At 43.0% G+C, this 18,262-nt stretch overlaps 3 protein-coding genes across 13 annotated transcripts in view; all 3 read right to left on the reverse strand.

The window, feature by feature from the left end:
• MRPS35 (mitochondrial ribosomal protein S35) overlaps positions 1 to 4,986 on the reverse strand; it is a 65,390-nt gene extending 60,404 nt beyond the window's left edge. Inside the window, exons 1-2 of one of the 3 annotated variants that reach the window (XM_077774560.1) lie at positions 4,814 to 4,986; positions 1,035 to 1,081 (exon numbers count right to left, since the gene is read on the reverse strand). In XM_077774560.1, coding sequence (XP_077630686.1) covers positions 1,035 to 1,081; positions 4,814 to 4,925 — 159 coding nt within the window. In that variant the 5' untranslated portion in view covers positions 4,926 to 4,986. Of the gene's footprint in view, positions 1 to 833; positions 930 to 1,034; positions 1,082 to 4,092; positions 4,458 to 4,813 lie in introns of those variants that run through there. The other 2 variants (XM_077774561.1, XM_077774562.1) reach the window with 2 other exon arrangements.
• A 5,904-nt stretch (positions 4,987 to 10,890) lies between these two features.
• Positions 10,891 to 11,621, reverse strand: REP15 (RAB15 effector protein). The gene has a single exon (XM_077774563.1). It carries the CDS (start codon positions 11,619 to 11,621, stop codon positions 10,911 to 10,913), a length of 711 nt encoding a protein of 236 aa, XP_077630689.1. The 3' UTR covers positions 10,891 to 10,910.
• Positions 11,622 to 12,313: 692 nt separating this feature from the next.
• The window catches only part of PPFIBP1 (PPFIB scaffold protein 1), a 174,919-nt gene continuing 168,970 nt past the window's right edge, over positions 12,314 to 18,262 (reverse strand). For all 9 annotated transcript variants that reach the window (XM_077774553.1, XM_077774549.1, XM_077774555.1 and 6 more), the window contains 4 exons: positions 17,906 to 18,094; positions 15,961 to 16,140; positions 14,276 to 14,341; positions 12,314 to 14,144 (listed from right to left, as the gene is read on the reverse strand). In XM_077774553.1, coding sequence (XP_077630679.1) covers positions 14,058 to 14,144; positions 14,276 to 14,341; positions 15,961 to 16,140; positions 17,906 to 18,094 — 522 coding nt within the window. In that variant the 3' untranslated portion in view covers positions 12,314 to 14,057. The remainder of the gene's footprint in view (positions 14,145 to 14,275; positions 14,342 to 15,960; positions 16,141 to 17,905; positions 18,095 to 18,262) is intronic.

Consider the following 18,262-nt stretch of genomic DNA (forward strand, 5'->3'; position numbering starts at 1 on the left):
GAATGGTGGGCAAGTGCACTGGGTACTTACGCTCATGACTGCGTGGCTGACAGGGAGCTATGGCTCACTGCCACGGCCTAGCATCACAAAAGTTTCGTACCATATAATGTTAGCCCAGGGAAAGATCAAAATTCAAAATTCCAAGTACAGTTTCTACCGAATGTGCACTGATTTCCACCACCATAAAGTTGAAAAACCGTAAGCTGGACCGTGATAAGCGGGTGACAGTCTACAGTTTTTAGAACTTCTTTGATGGAAGTCAGGACATGCAGGGACACCCAAAATATGGTAATAAAGGACATACAAAATGAATAACAAGAACTTAGAAAGAAGTAAATTAGGGTTAAACCAACTGAATAAATACATAATGAGAAATTATGACTCCTGTTCCAGAGAATAGCTATGTGATAGTTTATTCAATCACATTAACATACACATATTTTTTTAAAAACTGTACTCATTAGAAGGGGATGGCCAGCATACATAAGTTGAGTTTAAAAAAGCAAATTTTGGCAATGCCCAACAAAGCAGTATCAAAACGAGTGTAGTGTATGTCCTGGAAGCAGGGAATATTCCTGTGAAAATAACTACTCTAGATAATTAAAATTTGGTGCCATTTAACTTTCATCAAATAATACGCCTCTGTTCTGACTCCACACTCAGCAAGTGACCTAATACTTTGGATTCTTCCATAAAGATGTCTACAGGATGAAACCAAACTGGTTAGATTAATACACACATCCCAGGCTTCATGATTATTAAAGGCATCATCAAAAATTATTCTACATTCTAGTTTATATACCTATTTCCTGGGAGTATATGAGTGAGCTCACCTCTCAAAGATGATCCATTCTCGGGGTACTGACAAAAACCAGTTGAAGACTACAGCCAAGGCTCTGGCAGTCACCAGGTAAACCATCCCCTGTGAAAGCCTTCTTGGGCAGCACTCTTCTGCCTCATCATGAATATCTGCCTCACCTTAGAACTTCCGAAACCATTATGATAGTATAGAGTAGAGTACATTAATTGTTTACCTTTCTTCTCAGTAGTCTCTCATATCTGGATGTTCTGCCTGCTGTACCTAAAAGACAACATAATAGTTACAGAGAACTCTATAATGTAGGCTTGTTCAGCACTGATGATGATCCTATAACTCTCAGATAACTTCAGGTATTCAGTAATACAAAAATGAAACACGAATCCATTTTCTGAGCTGTGGGACTAACTCATCTTAATGAAAATGAAAAGTCAGAAATAGTTAAGAAAATTCCAAAGTTATTTAAATATAAAGTGTATTGTGATTGATGACATAGTGAGTTTATCTTCTAATGAAATATTTTCAATAAATTCTAAAGTCATAGTCAAATAAACTTACTTTCCCAAGTTAAAACATCTAGTTAGAAATAACTATGTTGCTTCTTTAAACATAACCGTATTGAAAAGAACTTTTTTAATGTTTATTATTTTAAGAGACAGAGCATGAGCAGGGGAGGGCCAGAGACAGAGGGGGACAGAATACGAAGCAGGCACCAGGCTCTGAGCTGTCAGCACAGAGCCCAATGCAGGGCTCGAACTCACAGACCACAAGATCATGACCTGAGCCGAAGTTAGACGCTTAACCAATGAAGCCACCCAGGCGCCCCCAGAACTGCCAATAATAACAAAACTCATAGCCATTCCTAATAAATCACATAACTGTAGAGAAGGGCGAATTACATACATACAGTATACAGCTTTCAAAATATTACCTTATGCCTCTCTAAATAAATGTTTTGCTACATTAAAGTAATAATGGCTCTAATTATTCAACACTTTCATATGCCACACACCGTGCTACATGCTTTTCACTCTCATCTCATTTAATCTTATTGTTCACAATAACTGTTATTATTATCCTTATTTAGAGGCCATTTAGAGACAAAACTAAGGATCAAAGAGTCAGGGTGACAATAGCAGAGAACACAAGACTCTTCACACTCCAAACCACTTCTATCTCTAACTTCATCTCCCTTCACAAGGTCCCACAGCTACACCAGTACCAGACCCTTTCTTTGGACTTTCTCCAAATTTAATGTTCTCTCTGCCTAGAATGTGCCTCCTTTCCCTCTCTCTGGTTTCTGTCCCCTCTCCCCTCCCCATCTCATTTCTTCATCTGACAAATTCTTTTTTTTTAATGTTTATTTATTTTAGAGAGAGAGACAGATTGTGAGACAGATCGTGACCAGGGGAGGCACAGAGAGAGAATCTGAAGCAGGCTCCAGGTTCTGAGCTGTCAGCAGAGACTGACACGGGGGGCTCGAACTTGTGAACTGTGAGATCATGACCTGAGCCGAAATGGGACGCTTAACCAACTGAGCCACCCAGGCGCCCCTTCATCCAACAAATTCTTATTCATCCTGTAATAGTAACTCATTTATTCATTCAAAAATCATTTCAGTGATATTGTGGACCAGAAACTGAGAAAGCAGCAATGAGCAAGAGAAACACAGGCCCTGCTCTCACGGAATGTAGAGTTTGCCAAATAAGATAACTGTTAATCAAGTAATTTCAACAAAGTCATAAATATTAATAGCAACATACAGCAGGGGACCAAACGTAGTGAATTAGTTGGGGGAAATCTCCCTGAAGAACTGGACTATAAGCTAAAACCTAAAGGATGAGCAGGAGGTAACCCTGGGAACAGGCAAGTGAGAAAAAGTATTCTGTGGAGAAAGAGGAAATGGAAACTCAATGTTAAAAAGTCCAATATGGCTGAAACTTAAGAACTCAACAGAAAATGCACTGAGAAAAGAGGGTGGAAATATTTAACAGGCACCTCGACTGTAACACATCATTGACAGAGCTCTTGATTTCTTCTTCCAGTCTTCCCAATCCCTGTAAATGATATCTCCATTCATCCAATTGCTTGGCACATGCTCCCAGAGCCTTTTCCTCATGCCCCACATCAAATCCACCATTAAGTCCTCTTAGCTATACCTTCAAAATGTACCCCACCTCCAACCACACCACCTTCTCTGCTGTTACCTCATTCTAACTCACCATCATTTCATTTGGACTACTGCAATAGCTTCCAAACTGATCTCCCGGATTCCACTCTTTCCCCCCTTCCCAAAGCTGAGTCTCCACACAGCAATCAGTGATCTTTTATGAAGTACACTGTATCACTTCTGTGTTCAAAACCTTCCAGTTCAATTCCAAACTTATAATAAAATCCAAGCCAAATGCCTAAAAGCCTTTGTGAGACCAGACCATTACTTACCAGTCTCCTGTGTTCACTCACCTCCAAACTGACTTTCTTTCTGATCCTTGGTCTCACCTCTAAGCTCATTTTCATTCCTGGGCCTTTGCACTTGTAGTCCCAACCCCCGCCCCATGGACTCTGCTCAAATGTCACTTCTTTAGGGAGGTCTTTCCTGACTACCCGATCTTTTCCTACTCTATAACCAGTACTCCTCCAATCCATATTCTCAATACCCTGGTTTATTTTTCTTCATAGCACTAATCACCACCTGACACTGTACTGACACTGTTTTGTTTATAGTCAGATTTCCTAAAAGAATGTAAACTTCATGAGGTTAAGAGACCTTGCTACATGCCTATATAACACTACCTAGCACAGAGTACAGAAGGAATAAGAAATCTAATAAAAGGGCCAAGCATTACGAGTATAGAGCCACTCTGACGAGTTAAGGAATGTATCACATCTTAAGCAATGAGAAACCTTTTCCAGATTTTGAACAAGGGAGTGGCAAGGTAAGATTCACTTTTTGAATACTTCACTCTGGTTGCAGTGAGAATTCAATGTTGGAGAGCAAGAGCAGAAATAGGGAGCAGTAAAGAAACTACTATAGAAGTGAGAGACGGGGGCGCCTGGGTGGCTTAGTCGGTTAAGCATCCAACTTTCGCTCAGGTCATGATCTCGCGGTTCGTGGGTTCGAGCCCCGCGTCGGGCTCTGTGCTGACTGCCAGCTCGGAGCCTGGAGCCTGTTTCAGAGTCTGTGACTCCCTCTCTCTCTGACCCTCCCCTGCTCACGCTGTCTCTCTCTCCTAGAAATTAAAAAAAAAAAAAAAAGTGAGAGACGGTGGCCTAACCTGTTGGTTATACGAAAATTAGAAGATGCTTTAGAAGGTGCCACGGATAGCACCTGGTGAATGACAGGACCTGACTCCTCCTGGACAAAGCTGTCCGTGACTCTTGCGGGCTCTTCCTCAATACTCCTCTGTTCTTCCATTCAAGCTTCCAATACGGCACCTCACACTGCATAGTATGATTCCGTTAACAAATCTGTCTTTTCTACGGACTCCTCCAAGGCAAGAGCGGTATCTTGAATGAAGGTCATGTCAATAATGCCCGCTGAATGAAGGCCATCCCATTTGGTGGCATGGCTAAGGCTGCAATTCAGAGTTGCAGCCTGTTCCGGGACAACCGTATATTCTCTTAACGTTCGGGAAAACCCGGGGTTCAACACTGGCCAACGAACATCACCGAGCCCCAATAACTAGAGGGACCCCGTGCCTACGGCCGCGCAAGCGAGGACCAGAAAGCGCGGGTCACGGGGGAGGGAGGGGCAAGCTCGCCACGCCCACAGCACCCAGAAACAGAAAGCGGCGACTGGGAAGCCGGCGACACGGGCGCAGAGGTCAGACCCACCCCTGCGGCCTTCCTACCAGGAGGCCCAGCAGCAGGCTAGCAGAGGACGCACCGGCTCTGCCCCGGGCGGCGGGGCCCCGGCCACGGCAGCGGCCATCATGGATTCCGTGTGCCACCCTCTCTCCTCCCCCAAAGCCCGGAGGCGACGCAACAGGCACTCACGCTGGCTTCGTATCGCAGAGCGGGTGGCCAGAGATACGGCGGTGCAGAAGGCACGCAGGGTCGTGGCCGCTGGCTGCGGGGCCAGCCAGGCGGGGAGTGCGGCGGCAGCCATGGCCGCGAAGACGGCAAGCCGGATGGGACACGCGCAGCCAGGAGTAAGAGGGAGGAGGGTGTGCGGCCGCTACCGCGCAGGTCGCCTCGGCTTGCCCCGCCCCTCGGGTGAAGAAGAAAACACGTGGGCCTGCAAAGTCAGGGTTGGAGTCTAATGTTCAAGAAGATCACCCCCAAATAGGAAAAAGGAATGAAAAGACAACAACAAGGTTGAAAATGAAATGGAAGCAGTGAGTCCAAAGACGAGCGTAAGGGATGAGGGAAATGTGGCTTAAAGAGGGCGAAGGTGGTCCGGGTGGGATTTCCAATGGCCCAGGAGTCTGGCAGCTTACCTTCGGGCCCTCCTCCTTTGCAGTTGCTGCGTTGTCACGTTTTCTTGGTTTAAAGAAGCCTTGAGTTGGTGCAAGTGACATACTCTGAGGGCGAGGCAGTTGCTGATAGTAGTTAAAATGAATAGCCTCTTCGAGCCAGACCACTTGAGTTTAAAACTTGACTTCTTTTTTTCTTGGCTGGGTTGATCCTAATCAAGTTAATATATACAAAGCTCTGGGGCACCTGGGTGGTTCAGTCCCTTAAGGATGGTTAAGCATCCCACTTTGGCTCAGATCCTGATCCCTGCTTGGTGAGTTCAAGCCCCATATTGGGCTCTGTGCTGACCACTCAGAACCTGGAGCCTGCTTCAGATTCTGTGTCTCCCGCTCTCTCTGCCCCTCCCCCTCCTTGCGCTCAGTCTCCCTCCCTCCCTCTCTCTCTCTCTCTCTCTCAAAAATAAACATTAAAAATTTTTAAAAGATATGTGTACAAAGCTCTAGGTGAGAGATTAGCATTCAGTGAGCACCCTGTGTACCTAGGCTAGAATTGTTGGGAATTATTTGGTTAGCTCCTTTGTAAACCAGGTTACAAAGTCGGAACCTAGAAAATAGTGGTCATTCTTTAAATGAGTTCTCTTATTTTCTACCCTACCCTATTTCTATAAATGGGTATAGATGTGTGTGTCTGTAGAGGAGTTCAAGGTCTTTTGGCCTCAAGGCATCTTGGGTTGGAACCTATTTTGACATCTACCCTAAGATGAATTAACATACAACCTTTAATAAAATTATCCTCTTTTTAAAAAATAGATACTATAATATTTAACTGAAGTACAAAATTACAAGAATGGGACCAAACATGACTGACTCTTGGTAAGCATACCAAGCAGAGCAGAGAGAGGTGTGCAGGTATCTCAGAGTATTGTGTGCAAGCATTCAGTGTGCTGTGGTCATCAGTCAGTATTGGGTGGAGGGGATGGCAGGCATGATAGCAGCAAGTATTTGTGATCATCACCATCCCCATCTTTTCTGGCCATCCCATAATTTTTTCAAAACAGAGGTACAGTGTATTAGGTGTACTCATGTCCTAGGACTGCTGTAACAAAGTGCCACAAACAGAGTGACTTCAAACAACAGTTTGTTCCCTCACAGTCGTAGATGCCAAAAATCCAAAATCCAGGTGTTAGCAGCGTTGGTTCTATGAAAATTAATAAAAGGAAATCTCTTTTAAAATGAAGTCGAGGGGCACCTGGGTGACTCAGTCGGTTGAGCGGCCGACTTCGGCTCAGGTCATGATCTTGAAGTTTGTGGGTTCCAGCCCTGCATCGGGCTCTGTGCTGACGTCTCAGAGCCTGGAGCCTGCTTCAGGTTGTGTCTCCTTCTCTCTATGCCCCTCCCCTGGTCGCACTCTGTTTCTCTCTCTCAAATATTAAATACAATATTAAATATTAAAATATTAAAACAATTTTTAAAAATAAGACTTAAGGGTTGCTTCTGGAGGTTCTGAGAGAATCTGTTTTTGCCTTCCTCCTCACTTCTGATGGTTTGCTGGCAGCCCTTGTAGACACAGGACTTCAGTCTCTGCTCTGTCTTCACATGGTGTTCTACCCTCTCCTCTATATTTAAGATTAAAAGCATGGCCTTTTAGTCGGGTAGATAGAAGGCTCGAACCCAGGCTCTGTTTCATTGTGATCTGGGGAAAATCCACCTAACATGTCTGAGCTTCAGTTTCATGGAAAACGGGAACAGCAGAGAGCCCAAGACGTGGGGCTCGCTCGAACTCACGAACTATGAAATCATGACCTGGGCCGAAGCCAGATGCCTAACAGACTGAGCCACCTGGGTACCCCAAAATTATTGACAATTTTAAAACAAAGGGCTCACGTTTTCAGTTTGTATGGGGTTCACAAATTATGTAGCTAGTCCTGTGTGGAATAATTTTAAATATTAAGGGTTTTGATATTGGGTTATGTTTAAACCATAGGTTAATCTGATGACTTTCTGTCAGAGAAGTTTTGGTCAAAACTAACCTCTTTATAAAAAGTGAGTGAACAGAGTATGTTTACTCACAAGCATGGTAAATAGACAGTATCCAGGTATGGGAATGGACCTTGCAATCTAACTATCCATCAAAACAGTATTGCCTAAATACATTTAAGATATATATATACAACACAGAGTCCTACTTGGCCACATGGAAACCTAATCCTGACTGCACATTAGAATTACCCCCAGATATTTTAAGAAAACTTGTGTAGGCCCTCACTCTGAAGTGCATTGCGTTTTTGGTTGTGTTTTTAAGTTTCCCAAGTGAATCTAATATGTGGGCAGAATTGAGAACCACTGATGTCAGCCTTGAGGAGGACTGAGTGGGTATAAATCGATTAGCATGGAATATTGTCCAAAATATATAGTTGTTTTAAAAAGTGCAGGTTATGGATCATATAATTCCATTTGTGTAAAATATTTTTAATATGCAGTATATGTTCTATAAAGTAACAGCAAACTGGAGGGAGTGGATTTGGAAAGAGGTGAGATTTCTGAAGCCTTAACTTTGTATACTTTTGTACCTTCTTACAGCAAAATACACATTAAAAAATTTTTTTTGATATTTATTTTTGAGAGAGAAAGACAGAGTGTGAGTGGGGGAGGGGCAGAGAGACAGGGAGACCTAGAATCTGAAGCAGGCTCAAGCTCTGAGCTGTCAGCACAGAGACCAATGTGGGGCTCGAACCCATGAACTGTGGGACAGATCATGACCTGAGCTGAAGACAGACACTTAACTGACCGAGCCACCCAGGTGCCCACAAAATACACATTTTAAAGAATGCAATATATTTTAAATCAGCAAAAGCTTTACATGTTTATTTTCATTAAAAAAAAAAAAAGAAAGAAAAAGACATGGTGGGGCATCTGGGTGCCTCAGCCAAGCATCTGACTCTTGACTTCAGCTCAGGTCATGATCTCATGGTTCATGGGCTCGAACCCCACATCGGGCTCTAGACTGACAGTGCGGAGCCTGCTTGGAATTTTCTGTCCCCTCTTTCTCTGTCCCTCTCCCCTTCTCTCTTTCTCTCTCAAACAAGTAAAACATTTTTAAAAAGGTAGGGTAAGCCTTTGACTTATATCTCCCAGCTGTTTAGAACATGAATATTTATAATTGTATTAGTCTTCAAAATTTTCATCAGCTTACAATTTAGTATAGAAAATGTTGTCACAAGCACTGTCTCCTTTGTATTAGTTGAATTAATTCCCATTTACAGATTAAAAAAACAAAAAGTCACCAGACTCTCTTTTTTTTTTTTTAATGTTTTTTATTTATTTCTAGGAGAGAGAGAGAGACAGCACGAGCAGGGGAGGGTCAGAGATAGGGAGTCACAGACTGAAACAGGCTCCAGGCTCCAAGCTGGCAGTCAGCATAGAGCCCGACGCGGGGCTCGAACCCACGAACCGCGAGATCATGACCTAAGCGAAAGTCGGACGCTTAACCGACTAAGCCACCCAGGCGCCCCCACCAGACTCTGCTCTTAAGATAATTCAACTCAAACCTACATCTGATTTCAAGCTGCAGATTGTTTTTACTAGAGTAACCACTTTTTTGACAGCTTAATCTACACAGCTACAGATAGGAGTCACTATATGTCGAGGAAACATTAATTGGGTATCTTAACCTTCCAGGCACAAAGTGCATGCCTTTATTTCTTCCTTTGCATACATCCTTAATATTTAAGAAATTTGGGGATACAGCACTCTAATAGTGATATATTTCATATCCTCCATCCAATCACCAGCAAACTCTCTTAAGCTTTACCTTCAACTATTCCTAGATCTGACCTTTTCATCCCCCCTCCTGTACCACTTTGATCCAGGCCACCCTTTTCTCTCTTATAACAATAGCTTCCTCGCTGCTCCCATGAGCTCTACTTTCACTCTTTCCTCCCTACAATCTCGTCTCCACCCAGCAATCAAGTGAGGTTTTGGAAGCATAAACCAGATCAAGGCATTTCTCTCCCTTTATCACTCAGAATAAAATCAAGTCCCTACAAGTATGCCTTCAATCACATTACCTCCACTCCTGTTTCAGGCCCGTTGCCTTTGCAGCTCTCTAAGCCTAGAACATTGTTTCCCAGATTTATCTGCACTGATGTTTTTTCCCTCTTTGTTGAGACCTCTGGTCAACTACCCGCTTCTTAGAGGTCTCCCTAATCCACCCCATATAAAGTAGGACCTCCTTGCCCTGGATCCCTTTATCCATGCTTTATTTTCACATAACACCTGATTTATTCTTTAAGCTGCATTTTTAAAAAACGTTTTATTTATTTTTGAGAGACAGCACAAGTGGGTGAGGGGCAGAGAGAGGGAGATACAGAATTCAAAGCAGGCTCCAGGCTCTGAGCTGTCGGCACAGAGCCGGATGTGGGGCTCAAACCCAGAGACCTCAAGATCATGACCTGAGCCAAAATTGGATGCTTCACCGACTGAGCCACCCAGGCTCCCCATGCATTTTATTTTATTATTTTTTAAAATGTTTTATTTCTAGGAGAGAGAGAGACAGCGTGAGCAGGGGAGGGTCAGAGAGAGAGGGAGTCACAGACTCTGAAACAAGCTCCAGGCTCTGAGCTGGCAGTCAGCACAGAGCCTGATGCGGGGCTTGAACCCATGAACCGTGACATCATGACCTAAGCGAAAGTAACACGCTTAACCGACTAAGCCACCCAGGCGCCCCAGCCATGCATTTTAAATATATACACACATATTTTTTTTTTTTTTATGGACAGTCTTCTGCCATTAAGAGAGAGACTGCCCAAGAGTAGGAACTTTGTTCTTTTTACTGCTGGATTGGGAAGGTGTAGGACAGGGCCTAACATATAATAGGCATATTTACCAATCATGTGAATGAATCTTTCACACTTTGAAGCATTTCTTTGCTTCTATTAAAGAAGGGAGTACAGTAACCTGTACTTACAGTATTTATAGAATTCTACCCAGGCTTTTAAGCAAAGGTGGTTTTTGAAAGTGAATACACTTTACTTACTGCAGGTGCTAAACAAATGTAAATCATTCATTACAAGGGATTGCTACAGGGGTCACTGTGTTTAAATAAATTCCTAGAGAAACCTGACGCCCACATGAGTCCCACCAAGATCCTCGAGGCACAGAGAAAGCAGCTGGGGATGAGCTGGGAGCAAAGGCAGAGCTTAGGAGAAGAGAGGGGAATGAGGTATTGCTCAGGGGTCCTGAAGTGAAACTGTAAGAAGTAATTAAACCTGATCTGTAGCCGGTGAGAATGCATGGCACCACCTCACCCCACCCACCTTCCACCCACAGCAGTAAAAATATAGTTTACACTTTCAAGTTCTAGACCTATTATAATAAACAGAGACGCATTTCTTTTAAAGCAAATCAAACTTTAAGGGTGACTTTATTATCCCCTCCTCCCATTTTTATTACTGAATAAAGGAAATCGTAACTTTTCCCTGCAATGCAGGCCAGGATTTTCCCTCTCTAGTCATGACATTATATGTTTTGACCCAGGTGATCATTTTTGTTCAATGGAGGGTGGGTTGGGAAAAAAAAAAAATCCCATGCTGGGATGATGCAAGTGGACGAGCATGCCCATTAGAGTAAAATACTTTTTCTTTTTGTCTTACAGGCCAGTCTAGTTGCGCACATCCAGTTCAGGGGATGCTGATATAAACCTTGCCCACTTCTCTCAGCCCATCTTTCTTACTCAGACAGATTCCCAGCAGCTCTCTGATGGAGACACAGTCTTCAGTTTCCAGGACAAATCGCGCCACGGCCCTCGCTCCTGGCAGATGGCCCGGCGCTGTCTCACTTTTGACACTGTCCAGGATAACTCCTCTGATGTCTTTGGGCTTTCCCGGCACACCAAAAATGATAAACAGACCCAGGCAATCCTCTCCTATCAAGTTACAGAAACCTTCCAGCTTATCAAATCGACTCCTCTTCCTGGAAGACTCCTCTGGCCTGGATTCTGGATGTGAGGAGTCGCAAGGCTTAGGTTGCGCAGGAGGAAGAGTAGACATCTGCAGAGTCTGCACTGCCAGCTGCAGCCGTATTCGTTTATCGGATCCCCAGAAGGTCCAAATCCAGTCCACCCCAAACAGTACGGCTTGGTGCTTAGACATCTTGGTGGTGGTGAGCCACTCATCAACCCCCTTTTCCTGGCAGAAGGTGACAAAGTGGACTAGGAAGATCTCATTCAGAGTGTTCGCAGCTGGGCATAGGTTGCTCAGAGAGTCTTCAAATCCGAGATAGTCCTTCAGTTTCTCGGCTGCATGGACTATCGCCTCACTGACCACCTCGCAGACGCTGAAAACCTCTATGCTGTCATTCAGAGCCGGCTGTCGTGATGGTTTCTGCCCCATGTTCTCTGCACCCAGTCAGTGCTGCTTCCAGAGATCACACCCGGCGTCCTCATCCAGAGTGACTTCTGTTTCAGATGAAAGATCTTACAGCAAAGTCACATCTGGTGAGAGGGTCCCAGTTTTCTGCCTGGACATTTATGTGGGGCAGCTAAGCATATCTACACACAGCTAAACAAACACGTTAAGCCTCCCTGTTTGCCAAGGAGGCGTGTTGTTTTCATACAGACTCCTGCCGGCCTATTAAGTCAGAGACGATTAACCTTCACCAAAAACATCTGTTCCTCTCTAGGTCCAGTCACTCGACTTTTAATATTTGGCGATCTCTTCCAAGACAGGTTTCTACTTTTCAAATTTTACTTAAATTAAAAATAGTATTCAGGTTTTTGAAGAACTGTACACCTCCTTCTCTACACCTCACGTCTTCAGCTTTGCTGGTGAGTCATCTCTCTTTGCTTTTCCAATAACCCCTCCTCCATGATTCCTCACCCCCAACCCAGCAGCCTATTTCCTTTCATAGAGAAATTCCTCCAAGTCCTCAGATTTCTACCTGTTGATACATCCTGAAACCCTCCCCTCAATAAATGAATGGGAGTTTGTGAATTATAAAGTATATCTGTCACTGTTCTCTATACCAGAAATAAAGCCTCATGGGAATCCTGAACAAAGGGAAATAAGGTAACAGACAATAAAAATGAGGCAATTATCAATTGACTTTATTTCTTTTCGTATGGTAATACCAGCAGTGTACAATATTTTGTAAATAAAATATATATCGTCAAAAAAAATCTTAACTTTATCACATATCATCAGTTATGTTACACTGTCCTGAATAAAGAATATTTGGCATCTGTAACAGTCTCCTGGTATTTTTTAACCAGGTTTCAATAAGAAATTGAAATTTTCAAATGGTGACAGATGTTCACATTAAAATAAAACACTAATATGTAAGAGTCCAATACAGTTGCCAAACGATGACTAGTAGGGAGCAAAAGACCATTATTAGCATCAAATCATTTGAGTAATGAATAAACAGCAATTTAGTTTGACAGGCCCTTGTTGAAAAGCTGGATAACCTGCTAATAGCTTGCGAGATCGCAGCACTGACATTCAAACAATTTATAAGCAAGTCCACTGGCATATACTGAACTGCTCAGTCCAGGCCAGTTTGTGAAAACCTGTCTTTCCCAAGTTGGCTATTATGAGAAGTGATGTAGTAGTGAATAAAATACAGAACAGTTTTTCTAATACCCCTCAAAAAGTATAAACACAGCTATTTCTTGATAAGCGGTATTTCGGCCCTGTGCTATCAAAAAACGTGAACTACATTTTCTCATCACAACACAGTCATTATAAAACTCATTTTTGTAGCCTCAGAGTTACTGAATTCTGAGACAAAATGTTCAAAGAGTCAGCTTCTTTAAAAAATCCCATTCATTGACAGCCTGAGAAATGTACGATGAATAACATAAGGTAGACTGGTAGTATTTTGATGTAATGAACCATTTAGCAAAGAGGAAAATAAGAAGCTTAATACTGTAAAGGTTTTTGTTTTGGTTTGGTTTCTTCAGAAATCATTTCTATTTCTACATTTTAGGGGAACTCCTGAATGCATTCAAGTTAACAGTATTTAAATATCTCTGGAGTTCTTCCTTTGCAGGTAACAGGATCCAAGATGAAGGTTGAACTGCTTAACTCTTCAACAATTTCATGATGTGTCATCAAAGAAGGGGGGTTTCAAATATACTGATTTAGTCGGAATGATCAACAGCATTACAGCTCAGTGGTGGAGAAGGACAGACCATCCCGGCCTCTCCATGAAGCCAGCTGGTCCGTGAAAATTCTGATCGCTGTGTTTGCTTTTCACCATCTGCCTTATGTCACAAGATAAAAGTTCTATTTTCTATGTACTAAATATATACACATATTTAGAAAAATATATAAAAAAGGACCACAGGAGGCAAGTGGAGGTGTGGCTGGCACTTGGCGGGCACGCTGAATGCTTAAAGACATTCCACCTATTGATTCTGCAAGCAGACGATACTCTGCTTTGATGGCTGTGCTGCCGTCACAAGGAAGGACGCGGACGTGACAATCATCCGCACGCTGCTTCCTGCTTCCCGCATCCCGCACACTGTGAAGGGGAATGGCGACACGACGCTAAAACACTCATAATAAATGCAATACTTTAAATATAATATATCACAGATTTGTACATTAAATAGAGGAAAAATGATTATCGTCTCATTCACCAGTGTCTCATTCGTCACGGCGTCTTCAGAACAGGCACAGACCCCCCGCTTTCCGCTTCCACTTCCACACGAGAAGCTGGAATTATAGACAATGTACAACCTGCTGCTTGTTACGTGTTCTGTGAGTGAGTGAGAAGGAAGGTGGAGAAAAGGCGAGGCGCTCCTCACGCTCAGCAAGGGCTGCGGTTTAAACGTTGGAGTCTTCGTCGGTGATGCTGGCGCTGGGGGAGCGGGCGGCGAAGTCTCTGAACATGTCATCCTCCTTTAACATGTGCTGGGAAACAAGGAGACGGGAGTCACACACACGGGGAGCCACGAGCTCAGAACCACACAACCTCCACGAAACATGTAGTCCTTCGGGGTTACTTTGAGAATTAATATTTTAAATTCATTTTATAGACTTACTGTTAGATTATTGATGCCTTCAGAGAATGCACCTATCTGTCTCACTGTCCCTTCTGAGTCTTCCATCTGCAAGGAACATACCAGAACATGACCTCCTCATTTGCACAATTTCATTTTTTTAAAATGTTTATTTATTTTTGAGAGAGACAGAGACACAGCATGAGTGGGGGAGGGGCAGAGAGAGAGGGAGACACAGAATCTGAAACAAGCTCCAGGCTCTGAGAGGTCAGCACAGCACCTGATACGGGGCTCGAACCCACGAACTGTGAGATCATGACCTGAGCCGAAGTTGGACGCTTAACCAACTGAGCTACCCAGCCACCCCCTCATTGGCACAATTTCAAAGAAAGCAAAGTGAGCAAAAGTCTAAGAAAAAATAACGCAAGTGATATTGAATAGAATGGGAGCAACAGAACACTTCTCTCTCTTTTTTAATGTTTGTTTATTTTGAGAGAAGAGACAGACGGAGGGAAGGGAAGGGAGAGGGGCAGAGAGAGACAGAGAGAGACAAAGAATTCTAAGCGGCCCTATGCCGCCAGCACAAAGCCAGACGACGTGGGACTCAGTCCCGCCAACTGTGAGATCATGACCTGAGCAGAAATCAAGAGTCAGGGACACCTGGATGGCTCCGTCAGTTGAGCGTCTGACCTCAGCTCAGGTCATGATCTCGCAGTTCGTGAGTTCAAGCCCCATATCGGGCTCGCTGCTGTCAGCCTGTCAGCACAGAGCCCACTTCAGATCCTCTGTCCTCCTCTCTCTGCCCCTCCCTCGCTCGTGCTCTCCTAAAAGTAAATGAAGGGAGGGAGGGAGGAAGAAATCAAGAGTCAGATGCTTCACCAACTGAGCCATCCAGGTGCCCTGCAACAGAACACTTCTGATGAAACCTCCTTTCATTACTGTCAATGGACATTAAATACTAGATGAAACAATACTTTACTGCCACATATAGCCCAGTGCTCTGATGTTGACAAGGCCACCGAAGGACTGGTGTTTAAAGGGCAATATTCAAATCCATGACTTCATTCTGAAAAGGCTAACTGAGCCGTGTATTTCTGACTTCATTTAACACACAGATTTCCTTAATCCAGAGATGGTATAACATAGGTGAATAGGCCAGGCTTTGAAGTTGGCCTGGCAGGCTGGTATCCCAGTTCTTCTAGCAGCTCTTCTGTCTTGGGTAAGCTACTAAATCTGTGCCTCAGTTTCCTTCTCTTGAGAATGAGTATAACCATGCTCTGTAGGGTTGTTGTTTTTTTTTTTAATTTTTTAATGTTTTATTTATTTCTGAGAGAGAGAGAGAGAGAGAAACTGTGAGCAGGGGAGGGTCAGAGAGAGAGGGAGACACAGAATCCGAAGACAGGCTCCAGGCTCTGAGCTGTCAGCACAGAGCCCAATGTGGCGCTCGAACCCATGGACTGTGAGATCATGACCTGAACCAAAGTCGGACGCCTAACCGACTGAGCCACCCAGGGGGCCCCATGCTCTGTAGGTTTTAGGGCCACCATGAATGTTAGTATATGTTACATGCTCAGGCTAGTGCCTGGGACATAGTAAGCAATCTGGAAGTTGTTAACTATTATTTGATCATTATCTTTTTTTGGTATTTGAGAAAAAACTGATCAGTAGACATAGTGCACGAAGTTTCCGCGAGGAACTTTCAAATAGGTATATAGTGTTGCATTTACCTGCTCTAACCGGTCTAAATCATCTTCGTCATACAGGCGCATGTCCAAACCAGGCTTAAATCCTTTTTTACATGTACTTCCTGATGCCTGTCCCAATTCCATTGGACAAACATATTCTTCCCCATCTTCCTGTTTCTTCTTTCTTAGATTCCCAAAATTGCTGAAGGTTAGTTTCTTTGGCTTTAAAAGAAAAGCAAACATCCAGGGATTTCATAAAATTCATATGACAAAGGATCGATAACATGCATAATTTTTCATTCCAACTACAGAGAAAAGCAATTGGATGATTACATTGGTGTGACAAACATAAAAGCATCCTGGGTGTATGACGGACACACCCAAATACAATAAATAATCCTTATTATTAATCTCAGAAGACTAAGCTTGTTCTCATTCATACCCATTAGCTGGGTAGTCACTGAAAAGTCTAAAATGCCAAGAGCCTTGCTTTTGATTAAACAGGTCTTCATACAATGAGATATCTCAGAGATGAATCCAATTTTGCAAGGTTTTCCCTCTAAGATCAGCAAAAGAAAACGGTCCTGACTTGTATTTTCTTTTCAGGGAAGCTATGATTATCGAATATGCCTGTTATGCTTCCATAACAGGATTGGTGGCCGTTTAAAGGATCCTCACTTATTTGGAGAGAGAATTTCCAGTGATACTTGGAAGAAAAATTCCATTTTAGTCACCGAGTAGTCTCTGAGTCTGTTAAGCAGATGGTGATCAGGGTGATACAGAGAAATTTTCTTTTCCTAATTTTTATTTTATTTTGAGAGAGAAGGAGAGAGAGAGAGAATCCCAAGCAGACTCCAAGCTGTCAGCACAGAGCCCGATGCAGGGTTCGATCTCCATGACCTGAGCAGAGATCGAGAGTCAGACGCCTAACCGACTGAGCCACCCAGGTGCCCATGATGCTGAGAATTTAGGTACAACAGAATCTCTCAGAAGTTTCAAATATGGTACATCTTTTAAGGGAGAAAGAGAGCTAAAGAGAAGCTGTTAGGAAGAGGAGTTTAAAAAAAAAGTATATATATATATATTTTATACACATATATACATATATATATTTTATACATACACTATATATATACACACACACACACACACACATATATATATATACATATAANTTTGTGGAGAAGCTGATAAGCCCCATTTCCACATTAAGTTGGTTGAGATAACAGACTCAGAAGAGTGCACAGAGAGATGATTTTTTTTAATTTTTTAAAAATATTTTTTGGGAGAGAGAGAGGCAGTATGCAAGCAGGGGAGGGATATATATATATATATTTAGAGAGAGAGAGAGAGACAGACTCTGAAGCAGTCTAAACTGTCAGCACAGAGCCTGACATGGGGCTCGAACCCATGAACCGTGAGATCATGACCTAAGCAGAAGTCAGATGCTCAACTGATTAAAAGCCCCCCACGTGCCCCCCACAGAGAAGTGATTTAAAGAAGAAAAAGTAATCTGAATTTGGCATGACCCATGAATCTGGGTAAATCTGGATATAGTCATTCTCTGCTGGTCTACCTTGAATCATTTCTTAAGTATCTTTTTCTTAACTTTAAAGTTGGTCAACTGTAAGCCAGAGAAGTCGAATCTGTAGGAGAAAAATTCCTCCTCCAAGAATGGATTTATCCACAGAACAACTGCAATCGATAGTTGAGCCCAAGTTGCAGACTCTGAGTATTCTCAATATATCTACTGCATGCCAACATCATACTCTTTGTTACTGTTAACTCTAATAAAATAAATGACTTGAATAAAGAAACCCCCAGAAAGAAACTTCCAAACACACATTTTCTTACTCACTCTTAAGGATGCAGAGACTAACAATCCATCCACAAAACTTTGTAAAGCCCACAAAAATACCTGACACAGATGGGTAGAAAAAAAGTTTTTGCTTTAACCAATTATTAGAAGGCACAAGCTTGGACTGACCTTCACTTTGGCAGTGGCTGTTAGAAGCACATAATCTGGTAACTCCATGGCATCACGCTTTTGGTGCTGGGCCTCAGCACCGATCAGAAGATTGAAATGAGTGGCCAAATGTCTTCGCAAGAGGGTCTTACTTGGTGGGATGTTCAATAACTGAGCCATTGTTTCTACATTAAAACGAGGTTCTAGGACCTAGAAGAAAAATTGTGTAAGGCACCAGATACCGTGTAGGTCTGCACTGTGCTTTATAATTTGCAAAGCTCTTTCATCTAGTTATCGCTAACGACCCCTCAACTACCCACTGAGACAGACCGAGTATGAACCTCGGTCTTCAAGCTACACATCTTTTCTTTATCTTGC

Source organism: Crocuta crocuta, unplaced genomic scaffold, assembly GCF_008692635.1.
Source record: "Crocuta crocuta isolate KB4526 unplaced genomic scaffold, BGI_CrCroc_1.0 scaffold176, whole genome shotgun sequence".
NCBI classification, from domain to species: domain Eukaryota; kingdom Metazoa; phylum Chordata; class Mammalia; order Carnivora; family Hyaenidae; genus Crocuta; species Crocuta crocuta.

Coding starts and splice junctions, on each gene's coding strand:
- REP15 (XM_077774563.1), bottom strand. CDS start 11,621: ATGGGGCAGAAACCATCACGACAGCCGGCTCTGAATGACAGCATAGAG.